This window comes from Typopeltis vanoorti, chromosome 14 (assembly GCF_054136105.1).
Source record: "Typopeltis vanoorti isolate ZY-2024b chromosome 14, IOZ_Tvanoo_1.0, whole genome shotgun sequence".
Classification (NCBI taxonomy): domain Eukaryota; kingdom Metazoa; phylum Arthropoda; class Arachnida; order Uropygi; family Thelyphonidae; genus Typopeltis; species Typopeltis vanoorti.
The window spans coordinates 40,674,898-40,698,006 of record NC_143562.1 but is presented as its reverse complement, the minus strand read 5'-3'; the positions used below and the strand labels follow the sequence as shown (position 1 = coordinate 40,698,006).

General features: G+C 33.4%; 1 protein-coding gene and 1 non-coding gene across 2 annotated transcripts in view; one reads left to right on the top strand and one right to left on the bottom strand.

Annotated features, from left to right (window-relative positions):
- Nucleotides 1-2,121: 2,121 nt before the first annotated feature.
- LOC150099390 (semaphorin-5A-like) overlaps nt 2,122-23,109 on the top strand; it is a 129,376-nt gene continuing 108,388 nt past the window's right edge. The window contains exons 1-4 of the mRNA XM_090404337.1: nt 2,122-2,179; nt 10,483-10,582; nt 14,112-14,220; nt 21,671-21,769. Coding sequence (XP_090260463.1) covers nt 10,494-10,582; nt 14,112-14,220; nt 21,671-21,769 — 297 coding nt within the window. The 5' untranslated portion in view covers nt 2,122-2,179; nt 10,483-10,493. The remainder of the gene's footprint in view (nt 2,180-10,482; nt 10,583-14,111; nt 14,221-21,670; nt 21,770-23,109) is intronic.
- On the bottom strand, nt 2,154-2,280 carry LOC150099391 (U6atac minor spliceosomal RNA). Its single transcript, XR_016549428.1, has one exon. It is a non-coding gene; the product is annotated as a U6atac minor spliceosomal RNA (small nuclear RNA).

Sequence of the window (23,109 nt, the reverse complement as noted above, 5' to 3'; positions counted from 1 at the left end):
CCAGCAACATTTTCCTTTTTACTTGCAACATAGCAGAAGAATTCCTTTGGATTCACTTTAGAACTTGCAGCAAATTTCATCTCATGTGATTTAGCCTTCCATACCATGCATATCTACTCTGTACTGTTCATCGTCTTGTTAGTCACATCTTAGCTTGTATTCCCTCCACAGTGACTTCTTGTTCTTCTTTCATAACTTGTGCTTAATGGTATTATTTATCCATTTAAATCCAACCTTTCTTATGCTTCTCAGCTTAGGAATGCAGTCTGATACTGCTGTCTTCATCTGACATTTTTCCTGTTTGTATCATATGTTTTCATAGCAATGTAGTCTTTATTTCTTAATCTGACCAAGTCCCTATCACATTGAAACATTAAGGTACATGGTGTTTTTATATTTTTATAATTATTAAACAAAATTAGGAATCTTTGATTTGACTTTTATGTTTGTTTACAATGTGACAAAGACATTCATTCCTGATTTGTGAAATATCTTCATCGTATCAAAGGGTTTTCTTTCAAAATTAAAATTCTCCACTGTCTTTTCGATGCATTATTGCTGTAAACTAACCTTGCCAACTTTACTATCACTCTTTAATTAAACTTGCCAAGAAATTATATTCTTGTTAATTTTTTATCCAAGTGTAAGCAAACAGAGTTTGTACATGAAATATCTTCATGACTAGGCTACTTGTATATAGAAGCTAATAATCACATTAATTGCCTTAGTATCCCATAATACAAAGCACACATATCCTTTTGGGTGTGTATAATGCTGTGCATTATGGGAAGGGCCAATATGCAGACTGGTTTCTACTTTTCTCAAGTCTCATCAGTGGGAACCACACCCAGAGAGATACCAATTACCAATTCTATTACTATCACTCGTGATATATTTCATTGACAAGCTTAAGCAAGGACAAAAAAAACACTACCATTTCTATTCCATATATCTGAAGTACATCCGAAAAGATAGCCAAAGTACTAATAAAATATATAATTTCACACCACATTCAAACCAACTTTGATCTGCTCTCTCTCCTCAGGACAAAGTCTATCCTCTAGCACATCCTTGCATGTATGAAGGTCTCTGTGACTGTGACTTAGCCTATTATGGACAGACAGGAAAATCTGTTAACATGTGCCTTGGAGAACATAGGGAATATGTTTGCTACCATTATTAATGGAAGTCTGGAATGGCAGTCCCTGCTTTGGACAGCCATTCATGTAGGATGAGATGGAAGAAAACCAGTATGCTATATAGATGCCTTTATAGGTCAGAAAGATTATTTTTACAGTCAGCAATGGCTATGAAGCATTCTCCTAACCTTAACAAGTATGACTGCTTAATTTGCCAAAAAAATTTAGGAGACTGTTATCCTAAAATCAACTCTTACACGACTATAATACTTCTTTTTTACAACATTAGAGGATGCCACATTAGGACCTTAGATCTTTTGTGCATTACAATTTGAATTGTTTCATTTAGTTATTGTCACATATAAAGTGAAACATGTTTGCTCTGAAGATGCTGGTTTGAAATTTAGTGAAATATTATTATTATTCTGTGGTGCCTCAAAGGAGTCCTTGAACCTATTGTGGGAAGGCATGCTGCTCCACTACACAACTCACTGTTATTTCTAAGTAATCCTACTACACACTATGATGTTAATACATGATACCATTTACTGCCAACCACCAATAGTATTTTGTGTCTCTAAATTGCGTATGTCTTATTAATAAACATCTTTTTTTTTTATAATTTAGTTTGTTTGGTGTTGTAATGCTGTTAAAGTAAGTTATGAACACTCATGATGTATTATAATGGAATTTATAGTATTGTCAACTACTTTAATATTAAAGCAGAAATCATTGTATTTGCACACATAAAAAGAATTGTTCACAGACATTTTATTTTGATATTATTTTGTTAATTTTATTTTGATACATTTTTGTGGTATTATTATTATTAGATAACACCTCCAGGGAGTCCAAAGACTTATCGAGAGAGGGCACCTGCTCTACATTTCCGTCTCCACCACTCCACTAACTGCAGCTGTCTTCATATACACCAGCACCATCTACCCCCAACCACCACCACCACTATTTTCACAGACAATCACAAACATCCATGCTCATGGCAGGAAGAGGCTGGCAAAAAATTGATTAATTGCTGCGAAGTAAGTTGCAGTGCCTTAACCTTATATGTATTAGGCCCAGAGTCCGGTCTGTCCTTATCAAGGGGAGTGCTAACCTTCTCTCCTCTCCTTTCATACAACACAATACATGATGAAAATAAAGATCTCACTGATAACTCTGCTTTTTTTGTGCCACTCAGCTGCTTATCTACACACACACACACTGTTATGCCAGGGAAATGTGCGACTCCTGCAAAAGTTTTAATTTTAATTTTTATTTTTATTGTTTTTACATTTTATTCTATTGGTTTATTCCTGTGCAATTCAAAACTTTTGAAAATGCCTAGAATTACTAGATTATGATAAGAATTGGTTACAAGGCATATAGTAAGGACATGCCGGGTAGACATATACAATTTTTTAACTAATAGTTTCACACATATAAGGGAAATAAAAGATTAACAAGAATATAGTTTCTTGGCAAGTTTAATTTAAAATGTGATAGTAAAGTTGGCAAGGTTTGTATATAGCATAATACATTGAAAAGACAGTAGAGAATTTTAATTTTTAAAGAAAACACTGCTATATGATGAAGATATTTCACAAATCAGGAAGGAATGTTTGTTACATTATAAACAAACATAAAAGTCAAATTTTGTAAGGGAAATAAAATTTGAATTTATTAATATCATGTTTAAATTTCAGTAGCCTTCGTTGTTATTCATGTCAAAGTTTCTGGAACAAAAAACTACATAGACAATGGGATGTAAATAAATAAATTACCAATTATTTACTGCCAACATTTCACTTGCTTAAGTTAACATTATCAGAGGTAATTTAACACTACACTCTCAGTGAAAACAGAAAATAAAATAATCTCTATTACAAGGGCAAGCATGTGCATGGAGAGAGACAGTGGTGCTCTTTGTAGCCTATTGTTCCAGGCTCTACTCACATTATTCCAACAAAATGGATACAACAAAAACATACTGGTCAAACTCTTTAAAATGAACAACAAATCCCCATCCCCTAAGCTAGACTATACATACACTATATCTTTGCTTTACATCAAAGGCACAACAGATAAATTGGGCTTCCTCTTGACGCGACACAGAATCAGAACTGTGTACAAACCTCTACACAAGATTTCTACTTGCCTAAAACAAATTAAAGATTGCCTAGATCCTCTCTCTTTTCCAGGTGTCTGCAGCATCCCCCTTCCAGTGTGGGACTCAGTATTTTGGACAGACAGGATGAACTACTTTGGCCAGGAAAAAAAGAACGCAAAAAATACATCCAGAATGGAGTTCCAAAAAAAGTGGACTATCTCAATGTGCCATAGAGAAAACCTCTTCATAAGATGGAAGAAAGCCAGACTACTTCACAAATTCCATTTCATATAAAGATCTTTCCTGGAAGCAGCACAAGTTCTACAGACTCAGTTACCTACAACAGAAGAACAGATGGCATGATTATAAACCGATTTTGTGCGCTGCACAAAATCGGTTTTATAATCTGTCTATGCAACCGGTATAGCAACAGGAATTGTCATGAAGAGTGCCACTGTCACTGTCCACACACACATGACTGTCCTTGTTATCATTTGTTACTGTCTTCACTAAGTTGTGCAATGTTAAATTGCTTCTGATAATTGCTAGTGAAATGTTGGCTGTAAATAATTAGTAAATTATTTATTTACATCCCATTGTCTACATAGTGTCTTGAATTTATTAAATACTTCTATATATTTCGCTCAATATGTCATGAGCATCCCATGTAGGGACACCTGTAACCTCCATCGGGTGCATCCCCTGGTGGCGGATTGGGGAATGCTCGTCATAGTTTACTATGAAAGGTAGGAATGAAATAAAATACTTCCCTCGGACCAGCAGGATAGCACTTCTCTCATAGGCCGGTCTGAGGGCCTTGAAGGTGGCAACCCCACCACCAGACTTGGGTGCTGAAGGCTAATCCCCTACACACCTTAAAATTTCACCCGTTAAAAGAAATAACAAAGAGAAAGCCGAACTGCCTAAATGGTTAACGACAAAGAAGGAAAAAGGTACATTAGATACAGAACATTAAAAGTCTACATGGAAAAGAAGACAAATTAATAGATGAATTTAAAAAATCAAGATCGGATCTGCTAGCAGTCACAGAAAAGAAAGGTCAAGGTTGCCAGAAAATGAAAGATGGATATACGCTTTTCTATTCAGGGGTAAACCCAAGAGAATGGAAAAACAAAGGGTAGCATGGATAATTAAACAAGATCTCAAAGAATATATTACTAAATGGCAAGTAATAAATGAAAAGTTGTTGACAATCACTATAGATTTTAAATCAGATAACCAAGTATTCACTGTAATTATTGCATATGGCCCAAATGATATGATAATAAAGAAATTAAAGATGCATTCTTCGAACTCTTTGAATTATTCGAGAACTGTGTAGCTCAGTGGAAATGGCGTTTGCTTCCTCAGTGCGAAACCTTCCGAAGAAAGACCGAGTTAAATTACCTCCCAGATGAGTCTTTGACTCCATGAGGTCTTGGGGTAATAATAATAATAATATAACTCTTACAAAAAAACAATTGAAGAAGTTCAAGGGCATATTATACTACTAGGAGACCTTAATGGCTGGGTAGGGAATCAAGTAGATGAGGAAACGAAACAAGTGGTGGGATCACAAAGTGAAATAACCTGGAATAATAATGGAGAATGAATAATAAATCTTTGCTTTATAAATAATTTAGTAGTAGCAAATACTATGTTCAAGCATAAAAGAAATCCATAAGTTTAACAGGGAAGAGCCCAGTAGAAATGAAAAATCTGTAATTGACTATGTCATCATAAGCAGATCGTACTGAAAGTATACAAAAAAACGCAAGAGTATGTAGAGGTCCTGAAATAGGCAGTGACCACTACTTATTAGTATTGGAAACGATCCATAAAATAAAAGTTGAAAAATGTAGAAAAGGTAGCAGGGGAATAAATGTTAAGATAAAGAACTACAAACTAAAGAAAGAAGAAACAGCCAGATGTAGAAAAAGAGATATATGAAGACCAAGATGTAGAAAGCCTATGGTGCAGGTTCAAAACATTTCTTCTAGAAACAAGCAAAGAAATTTGTGGTGTATCATTAAATAATAAACAGAAGAAACATAAAACACCCTGGTGGACTGAAGAACTAAAAGAAGAAGAAATTAAAAAGAAAAAGTTATTGTGGAAGATATATATAACATTAAAGCTGCAGGTTGACAGAGAACTATACAACATCCAAAGAAATAAAGTTAAAACCTTAGTGAAAGAAGAGAAAAGAAAATGCTGAAAAGACTTTAGATGTACTTTACAACAAAATTTTAAAGGAAACCAAAAACTCTTCTATAATGTTTTAAGAAGAATGAGGTCAGAGAAAGAATACCCCATAAAGTTTATCAAAAATAAGGATGGAAAGTTACAAATTCCAAAGACATCATGGAAAGGTGGAAACAGTACTTCTAAGAATTATTGAAAGACGCAGGACATGGAAAAAATAGAACCCTAAGAGCAAGTCATGCAAGCAAAATAGAAGATCAAAGTGAGGAAATTCATGCAAATGAACTGTTAGCAGCAATACATAAAATAAAACTGGGAAAATCAGCAGGCCATGACCAAATAACACCAGAAATGGTAACGAATTTAGGAACGAAAGCCATAAAATTTCTTTTACACCTATTCAATGTTGTATGGAAAAATAAGAAAATTATTCCCAAAGACTGGGAAGTAGCAATAATAATCCCTATATTTAAGAAAGGAGATAACCGTAACTGTGAAAACCATAGAGGGATTTCGCTTTTAAGGAAATTTGTATTTCCTTAAATTCCAGGAAATTTGTATGCCCATATTCTGGAAGAGAGGCTTAGGAACCAAATAGAGGATACACTGGACAAAATGCAATATGGCTTTCGAAAAAATAGATGCACACACAGTCTTATCTTCAGTCTTAGACCAATATCAGAGAAAATATTTGAATATGGAATAGAACTGCATGCATGTTTTATAGATTTTGAAAAGTCTTTGACCGAATTCCCAGACACTTAATATGACAAACATTAAAGAAAAGCAAGATACAAGGTAACTTAATATCAGCTATACAAAGCCTCTACAAAATTAATAGAAATTATGTAAGAACCTGTAATAATAGATCAAAAGAATTTGAAAAAAATGTAGGAGTGAGGCAAGGCTGTATCCTCAGCCCTCTTCTTTTCATTATAGTAATGGATGAAATTTTAAAGGCATGCCAAACAAAAACAAAAAAGTTCCACCTAGGATACAGGAAACTGAAAGAAACCAGTATTTCACACATGGCTTTTGCAGATGATGTAGTGATTCTAGCAAATACAGCTGAAGATTTGCAGTACAACCAACATTTGGTATGAAGAAACAAAGAAAAAGAGTATGACCATAAATAAAACTAAAACAATGATCACATCTAGAAACCAACCAAAACACATTATAAAAAAAAATTAATTCAGAGAACTAGTTGATAGTTCTCTGAATTAATTCAGAGAACCATCAACTCGAACAAGTTCACTCCTTTAAATACTTGGGATCATATATACAAGAAGATAGTAGACTAGACACAGAAATTAACAACAAGATAACTGGAGGAACAAAGTTATTCTATGCAATGAAAGGCCCTCCTAAATAAGAAAGAAGTTATACAGTATACCAAAATGGCAGTGTACCGTTCAGTGTTTGTACCAACATTAACATAGTTGTGAGTCTTGGTGTTTAACAACAGGAAACACAAATACTACAAACTACAAACAATTAAAATGAAATATCTTAGGAAAGTGGCACAAAAAACAAGACTAGATCGAATAAGAAATTAAACTATAAGAGACAGCCTTCAGGTTGTACCTCTGAACCAGTTCATAACACAAGCCCAAATGAGGTGGTTTGGACATCTTAATCGAATGGAAGAAGGAAGAATAGCAAAAACTGTGTATAAAAGCCAGATAATAGGAAACAGAAACATAGGCAGGTCCAGGAAAGGTTGGCAAAAGGAAATTAAATAAAAATTGGAAAAGAAGGGAATTAACTGGAAAGAAGCAAAAGAACAAGCCTTAGACAGGATGGCATGAAAATCTCTTTGGCAAAATCTCAACGCTTAAAAATCATACAGCATGTGCATTCTTCCACATTCTCAGTCACAGCTTTTCCTCCTACTCGTGCAGCTGTAACCAAGACGTGGAAGCGTGCACATGCTGTATGACCCATTCTTGTGTTCATAATTTAAATGTTGTAACCAATTCTTGTGCCTTCTCTCTGAATGATGCTCATGACATATTGATCAAAATATATAGCATAGAGTAACTGGTAATTAGCTTAAGGAATTAACAATGCATATAACGGATTTTAATTACAGCAAACTTTAATGAATACCTTCAATATTTTGACAACGTCACGTTGCCATCTTCAGGAACATACAAATATGGTATGTGCACGCAGGCACTAACAAAAGCAAATGAGGAAGAAGGCAAGAAACTAATATTGTTCCTAAAGTTCATTGGGCTGAAGTTCTCATAATGTAGGCTTCCCAAATTTGGGGTAGTTTCATGCACCCAAATTTGTTGAGGTTTTGAACGTTTTTTAGAGCTGCTGTCAAGATTCCATGAATAATCTTTCGTACTTGAACTTGCTGCGGTGTATTATTTTAGTTTTTTTCCAACAAATTCTATGGCGGGTATCTAGAAAACTAAAATAATACACCGCAACAAGTTCAAGTATGAAAGATTATTCATAGAATAATCAGCAGCTCTAAAAAACGTTCCAAACCTCAACAAATTTGGGTGCATGAAACTACCCCAAATTTGGGAAGTCTACATTATGAGAACTTCAACCCAATGGCCAAGACCCAATTAGCCCACTAGGGGGCACCATTAGGACTTTAGGAACAATATTAGTTTCTTGCCTTCTTCCTCATTTGCTTTTGTTAGTGCCTGCATGCACATACCATATTTGTATGTTTCTGAAGATGGCAAAATATCGAAGGTATTCATTAAAGTTTGCTTTAATTAATATGTTATATGCATTGTTAATTCCTTAAGCTAATTACCAGTTATGTATGACCAACGTATAAGCCTTGCTACAAGAATAGCATAGAGTATATAATAAATTCAAATTTTATTTCCCTTACATGTGTGAAACCATTATTTAAAAAATTATACTAGATTATGGTTTTGTTGTGCTTCACAAAATTAAAATTATGTTTTTCACCTGAAAGGTATTCAGTATTTTTTTACCCTATGCAGTTTTGAAAACAAATGCAAATTGTTCTAAGTATTATTATTATTATTCAGGCCTCCATGGAGTCAAAAGACTCATCGTGGGAGGTCCTTCCTAAGAACATAAAGTCTGTCAAGACTCATCGAGGGGAGGTTCTCCCTAAGAAACACAAAGTCTATCATACCACTCCTTAAACTCATTGACCGTTCTCGCCCTCACCACTCTATTAGGCAGTGCATTCCACGGCTCAACCACCCTCCATGCAAAGAAACCACTCCTCACCCTCTTGCTCACAGTTTCCTTTCATAACTTCCAGGGATGGCCTCTTGTCATCACTCCTTCCCGCTGTTCAACCAAGTGAAAGAACTCCCCAGTGTCAACCCTGTAACCACCTCTCAACAGTTTAAAAGTCTCAATCATATCACCTCTCCTTCTTCTATCTGCCAAACTCTGCAGTCCACATTCCCTCAGCCGATTCTCATAACTATCCTTGTACAGTCCTGAGACCATCTTTGTCATCCGTCTTTGTATCTTTTCCACAGTTAATTTATCCCCTTCAAATCCTGGGGACCAAATCTGAGAACAATAATCCAAGTGTGGTCTGATCAGAGACTTATACAACGGAATGATAACTGTTTTATCTCTGCAGGTCAGTGTCCTTCTCATAATTGCAGCAGTCCTCTGTGTTACCTTCACCACCTTTGCAATATGTCCCCTAAACTTCAGCTTTCTATCAATCATCAACCCCAGATCTAAGTTATTCTAAGTTATAGTTCTACAAAATATCTGTTAATCTGGTTAAAGAAAATTTTATGGTAAACTGCTGCAAACTGAATGTTTTCTGACTCTTTTTGGGTAGTCAAAGACTAAAAGCACTTTTCTGGTAAGTTATTTCTACATTAATCTTATCTGCTTCATTCAGAACATCTAATAAAGAGCAAAAGGAAATTCTGCCATTGGTGCTGATGGAATTATATCAGGATGTATCAAATCCAGGTCATGTGCCACTTTTATTTGAAAAAGCAAAAACTAAAACAAGTAAAAATGTGCTCTGTCTTTTCTTAAATAAACATAAATATACAGGGTGTTCGGGATAAATTTGACATATTTATAATTAATTATATTTTTCCGTAAGTTACATGTATTAACACACACTTCTCTTCATTTAAAAGTTTGGACCCTTCTTCATTCATATACAAGATGTCAGAAAGGATGGATAGCTGGAACCCACCTGAATCATGGAAGAGAATAACTTGTATCATGATGATTCGTGCCCGCCATCAAAATAAGGATATTACGACTGCTGCCCAATGCTCCCTGAATACAGTAAAAACAATCAGGCATGAACTAGAGACTTGCAATGGTGACTACGAGGATGTAGCAAGAAGAAAGATCCCTAGCAGACGATCTGATTGCGTTCGTACAGCAGAATTCCTCGCAAATCTGCAGGAACAGGTGTTGAAGAACCCTGGCATTGGAATTCGGGCTTTGTTCGTGGAGTTGCTAACTGTAGTCAAGCCCTGGATAACAAGGGTAGCCAATGGTAGGCCGTATGTATGGCAGCAGGATTCGGCCCCTTGCCACACCTCTGGGAAAAGTCAAAAATGGTTGTCTGAAAATTTCTACGAATTCACCAGTCCAAATGTTTGGCCTCCAAACTCCCCAGACCTTAACCCCATGGATTATTTTGTATGGGGCGCAGTTGAAAAAGACACCAATCGCACTTCCAGTAATACAAAAGCCCAGTTAATGGATAAAATGAAAACAGTTTTTGCGGCCCTTCCCAGGGAGACTGTAGCATCAGCTTGTTCGAGGTTCCGAAGCAGAATTGAAGCTGTGATCGATGCTAATGGTGGTTATTTTGAGTAAATCTTGTTGATAGTATTGTAATTAACTCTGCCTGTAATGTTTTTTTGTCAATTCATTAAATTTAATAGATACAAAGAAGATTTTCTTTTTCCTTACGAAACTGTCAAATTTATCCCGAACACCCTGTATATATCTTGAATCTTTGCATAATGCTAATTAGGAATGTTTTCAAAAATCTCTGAATGCATTTTTTTTTTTTTTTTGTAGAACTTCAGGCAATGGTTGAGAATTTTTCTTGGATGAATGCAACATCGTTTTCTGCACTGCTTTTTGATATCACCTATTATCAGTTAATTGCTGCAGCAAGGTGAGATATAGTTAGTGTAATTAACATTTTGAATATGTATTCTCAAAGTAATTTATAAACAAAAAGCTTAACATAGTTAAATTTTTAGTTGCTAAATGTAATTCTTTTTCCAAGAACAATAAGCTATTGTAAGTAAAGTCCATTATATCCAAGGTATGGTGATACTATATTTTAAAATAGCCATAAAATTATATTTTAAAATAAACAACATTAAAATGGCAATAATTTTTCCCTTTTTTGACATGTATGTAATAGAATGGAACCAAGCACACATTTTATATGAAGCATGTCATTATAGTTCTTTTCCACTAGGTATAGGTAATGATTTTTTTTTTTTTTTTGTATACTTGAGCATTGTATCACCAAGTTGACCTTGTGTATATGTGAGTACTAACTAGATTTGAAACCCTATAATTTCAACATCAAACCATTCTTAATTTGAAAAATGTCATAGCCAAAGAAAATTTAACGTTCAAGAATGGTACAGAAATTTATTATAACCAAAGTACTTACTAATCAAGGTTGAAAGTATGTTGCTTATATTATTTTTTTTTTAAATAAAAAAACTTTGGTATGGACAATGCTGATAAATTTAATTTACATTTGTGCTTAAACTTAGATCTGTGTCTATAATAAAAATGTATTATTTGCTTATAGAGAAATGGATGTTATAATGTTTCCATGGAGTTGTAAAGCAAAGTTTTTAGTACCTGAGCATTCAGATATATGCCATTACAGTAGACCTCACACTTTTACAACCTACTTAGTTCCTGGAAAATTGTTGTTAAATAAGGTATCCTAAATCCTAATTTCCCATAGGCTCTGTCATGAATTGGATTTACATTCTTGGAAATATGGTTTGAACTGTAATAACATAACATTAAACTTTTTGTTTATTCTTTAAGATGGTACTTACTATAGATTGAAATATCTGAAACTTGTAGGCAAGTTCCATCACTTTTCATTCCAGATTTGTGAAGACTTAAAATATTTCACATTTCTCTTCCAATTTTATTGCTTTCTGCTTCTTTAAGGATTTTTGTATTCTCATATTCACTTTCCCTAGGCAGAAATATATAACACTGTAAATAATTTTAAATTAAACTAACAATAAATAAAGAGCAAGGCAAACCACAGTGGTTTGCTTCATCTACAGATATATTAGTAGACCAATTTCCTCTACAACTGAAGTGATCTAGGCACAGTGATAGTTTTTTAAAATGCAAGTATGTGTACAATATTTTGTGACATAAAACTTTGTTATTAGATCAAAATAAACCATGCCAATTCCATTATTAGAAGTCATTCATGCTGGTTAAAATGTTTTATTTCTGGTTGTACAATGTGGTCTCATTGAACTGATAACCTGCCATCACAGTATATGCATGCCGATTTCCTCATTTTTATGACTAAGCATTTCATACATTCATAATAGAAATTTATTTCAGTCATAAAAGTGGGTGTTGGGGGGGGGGGCAGTTGTAAAGCAGAGGTCTATCAAGTATTTTAACTCAAATGTATGCCAAATGTTCTTTTGAATTAAAAAAAAAAATTATTTAAAGTTTTTAGTAAATCATTTTTTATAGTTAACCATTCATCTTCATTTATTTTCAGTACAATATTATTATTATTATTATTACCTGACACCTCCAGGGAGTCCAAAGACTCATCGAGGGAGGGGGCACCTACTCCACAGCTTTCTGTCTCCACCAACTGCAACTACTTTCATCATCTGAACCAATGCCATCTACCACCGACCATCACCACTAGTATTTTCACAGACAATCACAACCATCCGTGCTCATGGCGGGATTCGAATCTGCAGCCCTTTGGCTGGAGAGTGGATACGCTAACCACTCAGCCAACCAGGCTGGCCTGTAATATAATGTTATGTAATCATATGTAATGATAAAAAAGTACTTTACAAAGAAAAAAGAGAAATTAAATCAGTTGTTATTATTATTATTATTATGTGACACCTCCAAGGACTCATCACAGAAGGGCACTCTACTTCACTAAATACATCTCACCCTCTCCACTACTACTACTATGACACTACAACCATCAATGCCATCTATCACCCATCTCATCCAACAACAGCAGTTTCCTGGAAAAAAAACAGGTTTTTTTCTGGGATAAAAAACTTGCTACCTCCATATGAGATTGACTAACTCGCCTTCAATTGAAAAAGCCCATATAAGGATTCCCCTCATCACAACAAGAATCAAACCAATGTATTTTCCATTCAAAGGGCACAGTGTTTTGCTGTTCTTCCAATTGCACTTTGGAGGCATATAGTTATGTTCAGAAGGCTTTCCTATTTATGTTGTATTAATGAATGTTAAGAACAGAAATTATTTATTAAACTAGAATAAGGAAGGAATTAAAAATGCAGGCAATAAATGATAAAATAAAAGAACCCCATACAAATTGGAAAGAACATACAACAAATGGAAGAAGGAAAGCTACCAAAGAAAATAATAAAATATAAACCTAAAGGGAAAAGAGATATAGGAAGACCCAAGAAGAGAATGGGAAGCATAGTTCTTTAGATGCCAAAAAAGGCTTTTATGTATATCTTGAAAGAAGAAGAAGACTATAATAAAGCAGTACTAACCTGTGTGGCTAAGTGTATAGTAATTCCCACTTTGCAACAGCAAGCTCTGAATTTGAATTCCACTGTACCATGGACTGAATGCCTTCAGGTAGATGATCTCATCGCTTAGTGTGACACCACTGTCATACTTTTGGTGGAAGCTGAAGCTCAAAAAAAAAGTACTGTGTGTAGTTTCTAGAGCAGGATGTTCCTGAATTATCTTATTCTTAACCCATCTGCATTCTAATGGGAAGAATAATCCAAACTGTCTGTGTTTGAATGACTAAGATTATCCACATAGCCAACATAAAACTACTACTACTACTTGCTAATTCTCACTAGGGAAAGGATTGGGAGGAGGGTGTGTAAATAACCTAATTAATGCCAATAGTAGTTGTCCTTAATTATGTATTCATTTTCACGAAAAAGATTCTTTTCACATATGCTTGCCTTTGCTAATAATTGTATCTTCTGCAAATTAGCTGAAATTTAAGCAAATTTCCAGCTAATTTGCTTAAATTAAACTTCATAATTGAATATACTTCACAACCAGCCACTATGCATCTCTACATCTTGCTATCTTAGCCAACTTTTCTTCCTTGATATGTCATAGTACCAAAAATTGCAATCTGCAAATTTTTAAAACTAATATTAATAAGTTTTCACTTCTCAACATCTATAGATGAAATGTTATAAAAATTGATTTTTAAGAAATTGAGCATGCTAAATATATTTTTTTCTTCCTGTACAGCAATTTTTTGTTGGAAAAAGTTTATCCTAAATACTACTACTAGAATGTCAGTCATTTCTGATGTTAAAAATTAAAATATTCAAATGAAAATTTGAAGAGTATATTTCATAAAATTGGTTCAGAAAATGAATTCATTTTAGTGTTTAAACTTTTTTTTAAATATTGGTCTTCTTTATTTACAGAAACTACATCTTTCGATTGACTTTAGAAGGATTAAAGTTACAAGAATATGTTTTCTTGCCACCATCACATAACGATCGATCTTTATGCCTTCAAAAGGGTAGATCAGAGGTAGAACCTGTTTAAATAAATATATTTTAATTGTATTCGAAGTAAACTTTAGGGTACATATATATTGTAAGTGTATAGCATTTACTACCAGTTTAGAATTGAGTATCACATTATCCTTAACTATTAGTCCTAACATAGCATTAAAAAATTACTATGCATAAATATATATTCTGTGCTCATTCTCAGAATTATTATTAAGAATTTAATTGAAGTAATAAGAAATATGGTTATTAAATGTGTCAAATATGAACCAATAGCTCTCCTTTTTTAATAAATTAATTATGTAATAAAAACATAAATGGAAATTTATTAGTCACGCTATAAGAAATCACCAGTAATTTGATTGCCATATTTCTGCACCTTTTTGTATTAGACACTGTTATAACAAATTCACTCAATATAACAAACTACCAAAAAGTTCTGGCTAGAGCTCCACTGATACAATGGTTTTGAAAAGAAATTCATTATAGCAAATTATTCACTATAACAAACTATTCGTGTGGTCTCTGAGTTCTCTATAGTGAGTTGACTGTATAATGAACAGTGTTTGCTATACATTTATGTAACTAGTGAAAATCTACAATTAGTACAAGTTAGTATTTTAAAATTTTATATGCTTCATTTAGTATCAGAAGTGATATTCTAATTTTTATAATAAATATAAAAAGAGCTTGTAAATGAAACATATAGAGGGTGCCATACAAAATGTTGACCTATTGAAATATTTCATAAAAGACTTGTTTATTAGTCAAATGCTACAAACTTTATTAACCTTGTGCTTGGAAAATATTTTTATTCATAATACATATTCATACATCTTTCATTTTGTTTAAATTCTTGAAGATATATCAGTATTTTGTAATGATACTATAACACATGTTCACATCAGTCTTGTGATGCAAGTAAGCAATCACAGTTCTGTTTCCAAAAGTGTCTGCATTTGTAATGATCAAAACAACAGCATGAGATTACAAGTGCTGAAGATAGTAGACTGAGAACCAACTATCTTGCTATGTGTTCCTTCATGATTTAATAGGAAATCATTTTGCATCATATGTATACCAAAAACTTTCAATTTTCTTCAAGAAAATCAGTCTAATTAAGTCATTAAACTTGACATGCACACCCACACAACTGTTTTCTTGCTAGTGCTACTTCTCCACTGAAACTGGTGAGAATATTCTATTCTCCAAAATTGTACATTCTGCTTGTTCACTGTCTAAAGGAAAATTTCTCTTGTCATGCATGTGATGAACTAATGGAGTTTTCTTTGTTAATCATGTTTCAGAAAGAATGTTTCTGAATATTATAACAATACTATAAAAGTTTATAAAAAAATCAAATTTATCATTTATTGAGGCGGGGGGAGATCAGAGGAAAACATGAATCTAGAAAAACATGCAGTATTATAAATTCTTATTATTCAAAAAATGAAAAATTAAAATAAAATTATGCCTGTTGCTTTCCTGAAAGTAACCTGTGTTGTACTCTCTTTATGCTACCCAAAATTCCAAAGCCAGTAATGAGAAAATTGCTTTATAACTCATATTAATAGTGCTGTCCCTGAAGATCGAAATAAGTACTTTTTTTATTAAATTTACCATTCTTTTGATTTGTTTTTAGCCATTTTATTTGATTCATTTAGAATTACAAATAAAATTAATACAGAAGTCAGATTTCAAGGGATGAAAACAAGTTTTTTATGTTTATGAATGATGAGGAATGAATTTTAAAAACATTTGAGATCCACATTAAGAAAGGAACAAAGTAAATAAGATATTTATTTAGCTGATAATATTTTGCTGGTTTTATACCCAACATCTTCAGAGCACAAATAGTCTGTCACAGCATGCAAGTACTAACAATCAATTATTAGTAAAAACATTTTAAAATTGTAATGGACCAACATGGAGAACTAAAATTCTAATATGATGCTGTCCCAGGAAATGTAGAAATAACTCGGGTGACATGCATCAATTTTATGATTTTCTCACATCATTTCCTTGTTCTATCTTACCTATATTCCTATCTGAAGTGATGGAATCATTGTGTTTTCAGTGTAATTTGAGCTTAAAACTGTACTATATTCTGATGGTTCTTTTAAATGAAAATACAGGAGAAAATAACAGTTAACTTGGTTTTAAATAAAATACAGTATGGTGCAAAAAAACAGTACTGAACTTTGACACCCCCTCGAGGTTCACAAAATTCCTGTACCCTTCACATTCTTCTGATCTCACATCACTTGATGCCTTCGTTTGGAGTATGTTGAAGGAATGGGTATTCCACCATGACCTTCAAACCTTAAACTAAGGGATAATACATGATATGTCCAGGTGTCCCAATCCTTGTACTCCAAGATGACTGAGAACCTTCACATGCACTATGAAACCTGTCTTAAAAGACAAGGTGCCCATTTTGAGCATGTAATCTACTGTTGTTAATGCTTTTAATATTAATTTGTTGTTAACGTTAATTTCTATTGTTTGTAATAGTGAGCTGAAAAAAGCATTGGTTGTATGGGACTTTTCCATAGTTTGTTGTAATGAATCATTTCATTATAGTGGTGTGTGTGCTGTAGCACAAGTCTGCTGTATTTGCATATTTAATGTCAGAAATAATTTCATTGCCAATATATCAAGATATTATAATAGATTCCTTTAAAAAACATTTAAGTATGAATACATATTCATCGAAAATAAAAATATTACAAAAACTTAACCCAGTTGTATTGTCATTTAAAAAATTCTCCAGTAGAATTAAAATCTCCAGATAGAAGTTATTTGGTAGAATAAATGAGATAGAATTTAATTTGACATTTCACATCAAAACTTTCCAAACCTAAAATCTCCTTTTATGGTTTGCTATGTCTCAAAATTTCTTTACCACATACCACACTCCACTGCAGTCATTTTCTGCCGTAACAACTCTCCAAAGTCTGACATTTTGATCTCTGATTTTTTTTATATTTTTATTTTTTATATCTCCGGAGCTTGATTTTTTTTTGCGATTTAAGTACAGTGGTATCTCGCTAATTTGAACCTCTTTAGTCCGAACCCTCCAGTAATCCGAACTGTGGTTTGAAAGAAAAAAAAAAGTTTTATTTATTACGTATTATTTTGTATACTATTATTTTTATTTAATAATTATTATTTTAACTATTATTATTTATTTTATTATTATTACAATACAGTATAACTACGGTGATACACAAAAAGTGGAAATTCAAAACGTGCATAATTTGGTTAAAAATATAAATCCAGATGTTGAAATTTCACAAACAGATATTACGGAATGGATTACAGGTAGAACCGAAAGTGAATTTGAAATCAAATCAGATGCTGAAATTATAAATATGATGCTACAGAATGAATTAAAAGATGATGATGATGGCGATAAAGAACTCGAAGAAAAAAAAAAGTAAAACGTGAAGAGGCAGTTTTAATATGTGTATAGAATGAGCTAAGCAGAATGATATGCCATTCCACAAAATTTTATTGCCAATGCAGCTCCGAGAAGAAGCATTCGAAAAAAGTTTAACCTCCAAGAAGCAAAAGAAAATCGGTGGCTTTTTTACAAAGAAATAAAAAAAACTTCTTTTGTGTGTTATTTTGTGAAACTTTTTTTATGTTGTGCACAAAAAAGTGATATTTTTTACGCAAATTAAGTTATGTACTGAACGATGCAATTTTATTAAATCAGAATCCTCAACAATACAGATATATAAAATAAATTTTTTACTAAAATAAACTTGTGTACTGTATTATTTTTTTTTTAAGTTTTACATTATAGTACAGTAGCTTTTTTCTATCAGTCACTTCATTTATTTAGAATTAAATTGGCATACCATTAGAATCTGATTATTTTTGTCTTAAACGCTAGTTATTGTTGTCTCTTGAGGGTTAAATTCTCTAATCCGACCTTTTCGCTAATCTGAACGAGCACGGTTTTTATTAGTTCGGATTAGCGAGATACCACTGTACTCAACCCTTGGGGCTTCAGTATTCACAACTATAGCTGCCTTTGCTTCTCTAATACTGCTGAAAAAATTACTGAGGTATTGGCTGTTAGTAATAATCTAACAATGATTGTATTATTCACCAGAATTCCAGATAATCTCCAGCATTTCCCCAACACCTTTTCTTAACCTGCTTTTCTTTCAAATATATACCAGTTAATATCCTCTAGGCATCTAGATTACAACCTTATCCATTTGCTTTCTTGTAAAATATCTAATCATTCTTATATCAGTTTGGTATCACTGATGTCCTTGGTCAAAAAGCCGGTTTAAATCTCACATAGGATACAAAGAATGTTATAAGGATTTTTTTCATTCTAAATGTGACCTAACCCAATCATGTGGAGGTTGCAGGGTTTCCCTTCTAGAAATTTGAGTTTTTCATCCTACAAAACAGGCAAACTGGGCAAAAGTACATGCACACATAATGGTCACTGCATCATAGCCTTAGTTATCTTGGTTGCAATATTGTTTCAGAGCAATCCAACCCATCCATTTTCAGCCTTATTTCCTTTAGTACTACAGTGCTGGAGGGATGACCTCCATAGTTTTACTCCTGCTTTCTGTGGTCTGCTTACTGGTTGTATTGGTGATACAGATAACTGAAATAATACTCCAGAATGAATGAAAGTCTTTATCTCCAATTCCACCAATTCCAATGCCTTGGTTTTCAAAGTGTAATAAAGTAGTTAGAGAGAGAAATTCGGCATATCTCGTGGCTTAAGTCAAAAACTGAAGTTTCACACTCAGCCTATGCTGCAACTTAAAAAAAAATAATTAAAAAAAAATTCCTTTTGAAAGGACAAAGGCATCAGTCTTTCTCTTGTTTAAGTGCTCTAATCCCTTTCAAGCCATTGAGCAGTCCCATACTTCAGTTCTCCCATCCATCATCATCATCAAATTCCTGATATGTACTTTCTAGGGGGGGGGGGTGTACAGGATATGATAGTACTACATAAAAAATTTACATCATTACTATCTACAATTTTCCTCCAAATCAATGTGTTACATGTCAAGACTTCAACATTATCAGATCTTATATTTCTATCGTCTAAGGCACTTTTTTACCTTATCAATCCACCTATATCTTGGTCTTCCTCTGGGTCTTTTTCCTGCCAACCTGGCAGAGAACATTTGTTTAAGTGACCATACCACCTGAGATTAACCCTGCTAACACATTCCTGGATGTTAACAATGATGCTGATCGCACTCAAACTTACTTAACTGAGCCATTATTAGCAGAGGCTCTACCAATCGACCAACCTTTAATTTGTGCTGATTTTCGTTGACATATCCCATTCTGATCACCAAAAATTTATAATATTATTATAAATACTTACCAGTGAATGCAGACTTTTTCTCCTGTGTGCTGGTAGTTTTCTCCTCCTTTTGTACATCCTGGAGATCGCTTTGTAGGTAGATGACTCACTATCTGTTTCATCACAAACATTTCCAATAAGAGATTTCTTAACACCAAAATTAAACAAAGTCCCTCTTATTCATATTAAAATTAAAATCTGCAGACCTATTACTTTTAAGAAATCGCGGCACTACTGTTTTGAAACTTTCACCCTACAATACGAATTTGCGAAGAAAGTATTCAGTATTACTAGATTTGAGAACCAGATACAGACTACCTTGATCTTCAATTTTAGTGGAAAAATTTTCTTTATACTTCCTTGCCGATTGGTTACTAACATTTGCAACACAGATGTTATTTCTTTCAGTTTTGAGAACAGAGGATACACCGCCCATTGTTGTAATCGGCTTGCAGGTAATTTTTATGATCGGTCATAAACAGCAGTATGCTCTTTCCCGATTGTTGAAAGATTTCGATGTGTGAAAATTAACGATACATAGATATTAATAGGCATTCTGGGTCTGAGCTTTTCGACATATTCACAAATATTATTCTCCTCAGAATATTTCCACTATAAAGTATTTATTCTTGAAAAATGCTTAGAAAACTAAAATGACAAATTCCAGGAGAACTTCTCGTGGAACACTTATTTACCTTCCATGGAACACAGTTTGGGAAACCCTGGTGTAGGTGTTTGCAGGCCATTTGATTAAGTCTAGCATAGATGCCTGCTTATAAAACTGCCATTTTATGATTTGCTGTCCTTTTCATTTGGGTTTTGAGTTTCCTTTCTGGTTGTTTGCTGTTTCTCGTGGTAGATAATTTTCTCTTTTTAGTTTTTCCCACTAATACTGGAATACACTAGATCTCTGTATTTTGCCCATACTCTTCCTCTTATGCATTGATGATCTCTCACTAAACTTAAATGTTATCCATAGTTTTTCTCATGACAGTACATCCTCCTCTTCATTTGACAAACCTCATAGTGCTCAAATGTTACAGTCTTCAAGATCTTCCATAACCAGTGCTGGTTATGGACCATGATGAGTTTAGTTGTGGTTTGTTGTAGTTGGATTGAGTAGTGGAGACAGAGAGCTGTAGAGTAGGAGCCCTCCCTCAATGAGTCTTTGGACTCCCTGGAGGTGTTACGTAATAATAATAATAAAAAAATAATATAAACAAGGCAGTGTCATTAGAGATTCATTATTGAAACCAGAAGTGTAGCTTTTACCAAGATTAAATGTTACCAAGAGACAAAACACAACCTTAATTATGAATAGTATTCAGGCTAATTTGATGAAGAGAATGAGCAGAAAGACATAATAACATTTCAGAAACAGTCATTTCATATTTAGAGGATTATAAAACATGCATTTCTTGGAAAGAAAAAATATTAGAACATAGCATTCTTTGAAGAAATTAAAGGAATACATCAATAACAAAAATTCAAAAATTGAATACTGTGCTGTAACCTATTTTTCAATTCTTGACTAATAATCTGTTTTTTTATCAATCATTTTTCTACCAAAACACCGTCCTGTCTTATTTATCAAATAAAAGAACCTTTTTCATGTCTTTGCACTGTACTATTCAGCTTTATAGACAAAATGAGATTTCATTCTGTTGAATAACTGTTATTCATTTTTTTGACATCATGGTTTCCTCAGCATTCAGGAAACTAAACTTTTCACTTCACTGTAGTTATTTTGTTTATAAATTATAACTGCCTTGTAAATTTTTTATCCTTCCGGCCATAGAGTACTGCTTTTATATCTGGGATGTAGTGTTTGATTTCTCAAAAATCCATGCCACTATGTAAACTGCACAGTGGTCTGGAGAACTGTTAGTAGCAGAATTAAAGCTAAGCTGAGCATTATATCAGTGCTCATCAACAACACAGAAGGCTGACTTGTATTTACTCCATAACATTTTGCCATTGACCACATAGTTCATCTAATGGTGTTATGTTTCAGAACTTATTAGATCGATTCATATATATTTGTATTACATACTAAATAAAGCCCATTTTTAGCTAATTTTCTATAATTGTTTAATAATTTCTTTTCCCATAGGAAGATTGCCATAATTTCATTAAAGTGCTTTTGAGAGACAGAAATAGAGTCTTTGTGTGTGGAACAAATGCATTTTCTCCAGAATGTTCATGGAGAGATGTAAGTTTACAAATTTACAGAATAACTCTTTTGTTGATTTAAATGTTGATTCCATGTTTTATTTGTACAGAATTTATCTCACTAATTAAATGAGCACAATGCTCCTTAATTAGACAGACCTGTGCTCAATACCTCTCACAATATGTATTAACAGAACAATCAGTTACACTTTTCTGCTAAAAGTAAGTTAGTTATTCTCCTATAGAGGTGGAATTATTTTCCATGACATCTCACTATCACAAATCTTATCCATACTTTTACTGATTTCAATATACTTTGTTCCTCTTCTCCATTTTCTGATTTCTATTTCTGCCTTATATCTCTTATATAGGTATTTTCATACATGCTGTTTCAATGAATTGGTTACCATTATTCCTCTACTTTTAAGTTTGTAAGCATAAGACCACAAGCAGTTCAGTTTCAGACAGTGGTGCCTCGTCTATAAGAGCTGCAGCCCCTCCAGTATAAAATTAAAGTTCCTGTTTTATTATTGGTGTTGTTAAATTTTTATATATTTATCTAAAAACTGTTATTTTCTTGTTTGTAATACAATACCGCTCGATAGTATTTTATATAATTCATTTTCTAGCAATAGTTGTATTTTGCAATAGTCAATGTGCTGTGTGGGCTAGGACTAGTATCAGTACTGGAAAGTATACTCAACTGTTGAGCTGCATTCAGTGCAGACTGCACCAAACCGCTATCTAGTGGGGGTAACGCTTGATTTATGTGCAGTTTGGGCCTGTTAGCATTATAGCCCAAGATACATTGCCATTACACAAGCACAAACAACACAAATAAACATAGTTTTCATTAAAATGGATCTAAAAACCATTCTTTTCTTGTTTGTAATACAATACCACTCAATAGTATTTTACGTAATTCATTTTGTAGCAACAGTTGTATTTTGCAATAGTCAATGTGCTGTGTAGGCTAGGGCTAGTATCAGTACTGGCTAGTATACTCAACACTGGAGCTGCATTCAATGCAGACCATACCAAACCGCTACCTAGTGGGGATAACATGTGATTTACGTGCAGTTTGGGCTGGTAGCATTGCAGCCCAACCACTACAAATTCTTATGAGTCACCACTGGTTTCAGACCTACCAAACCAACTTCTTACCTCTTTTATTCCATTTATCATTGTTTTTTAGAACAGCCTTACTCACCTTATTTTTGCTGACTTCCATCTGTTCAAGAAACACAACAGCATTTCTCTTTCTCCTTAACTACATGTCCACATAGTACATACAGCATTATTGTATTATGCACTGAAGCTTGCAGATTTTTTCATATGATGTTGCAACCTCATACACAATAAGTTGAAAGAATCTGTAGT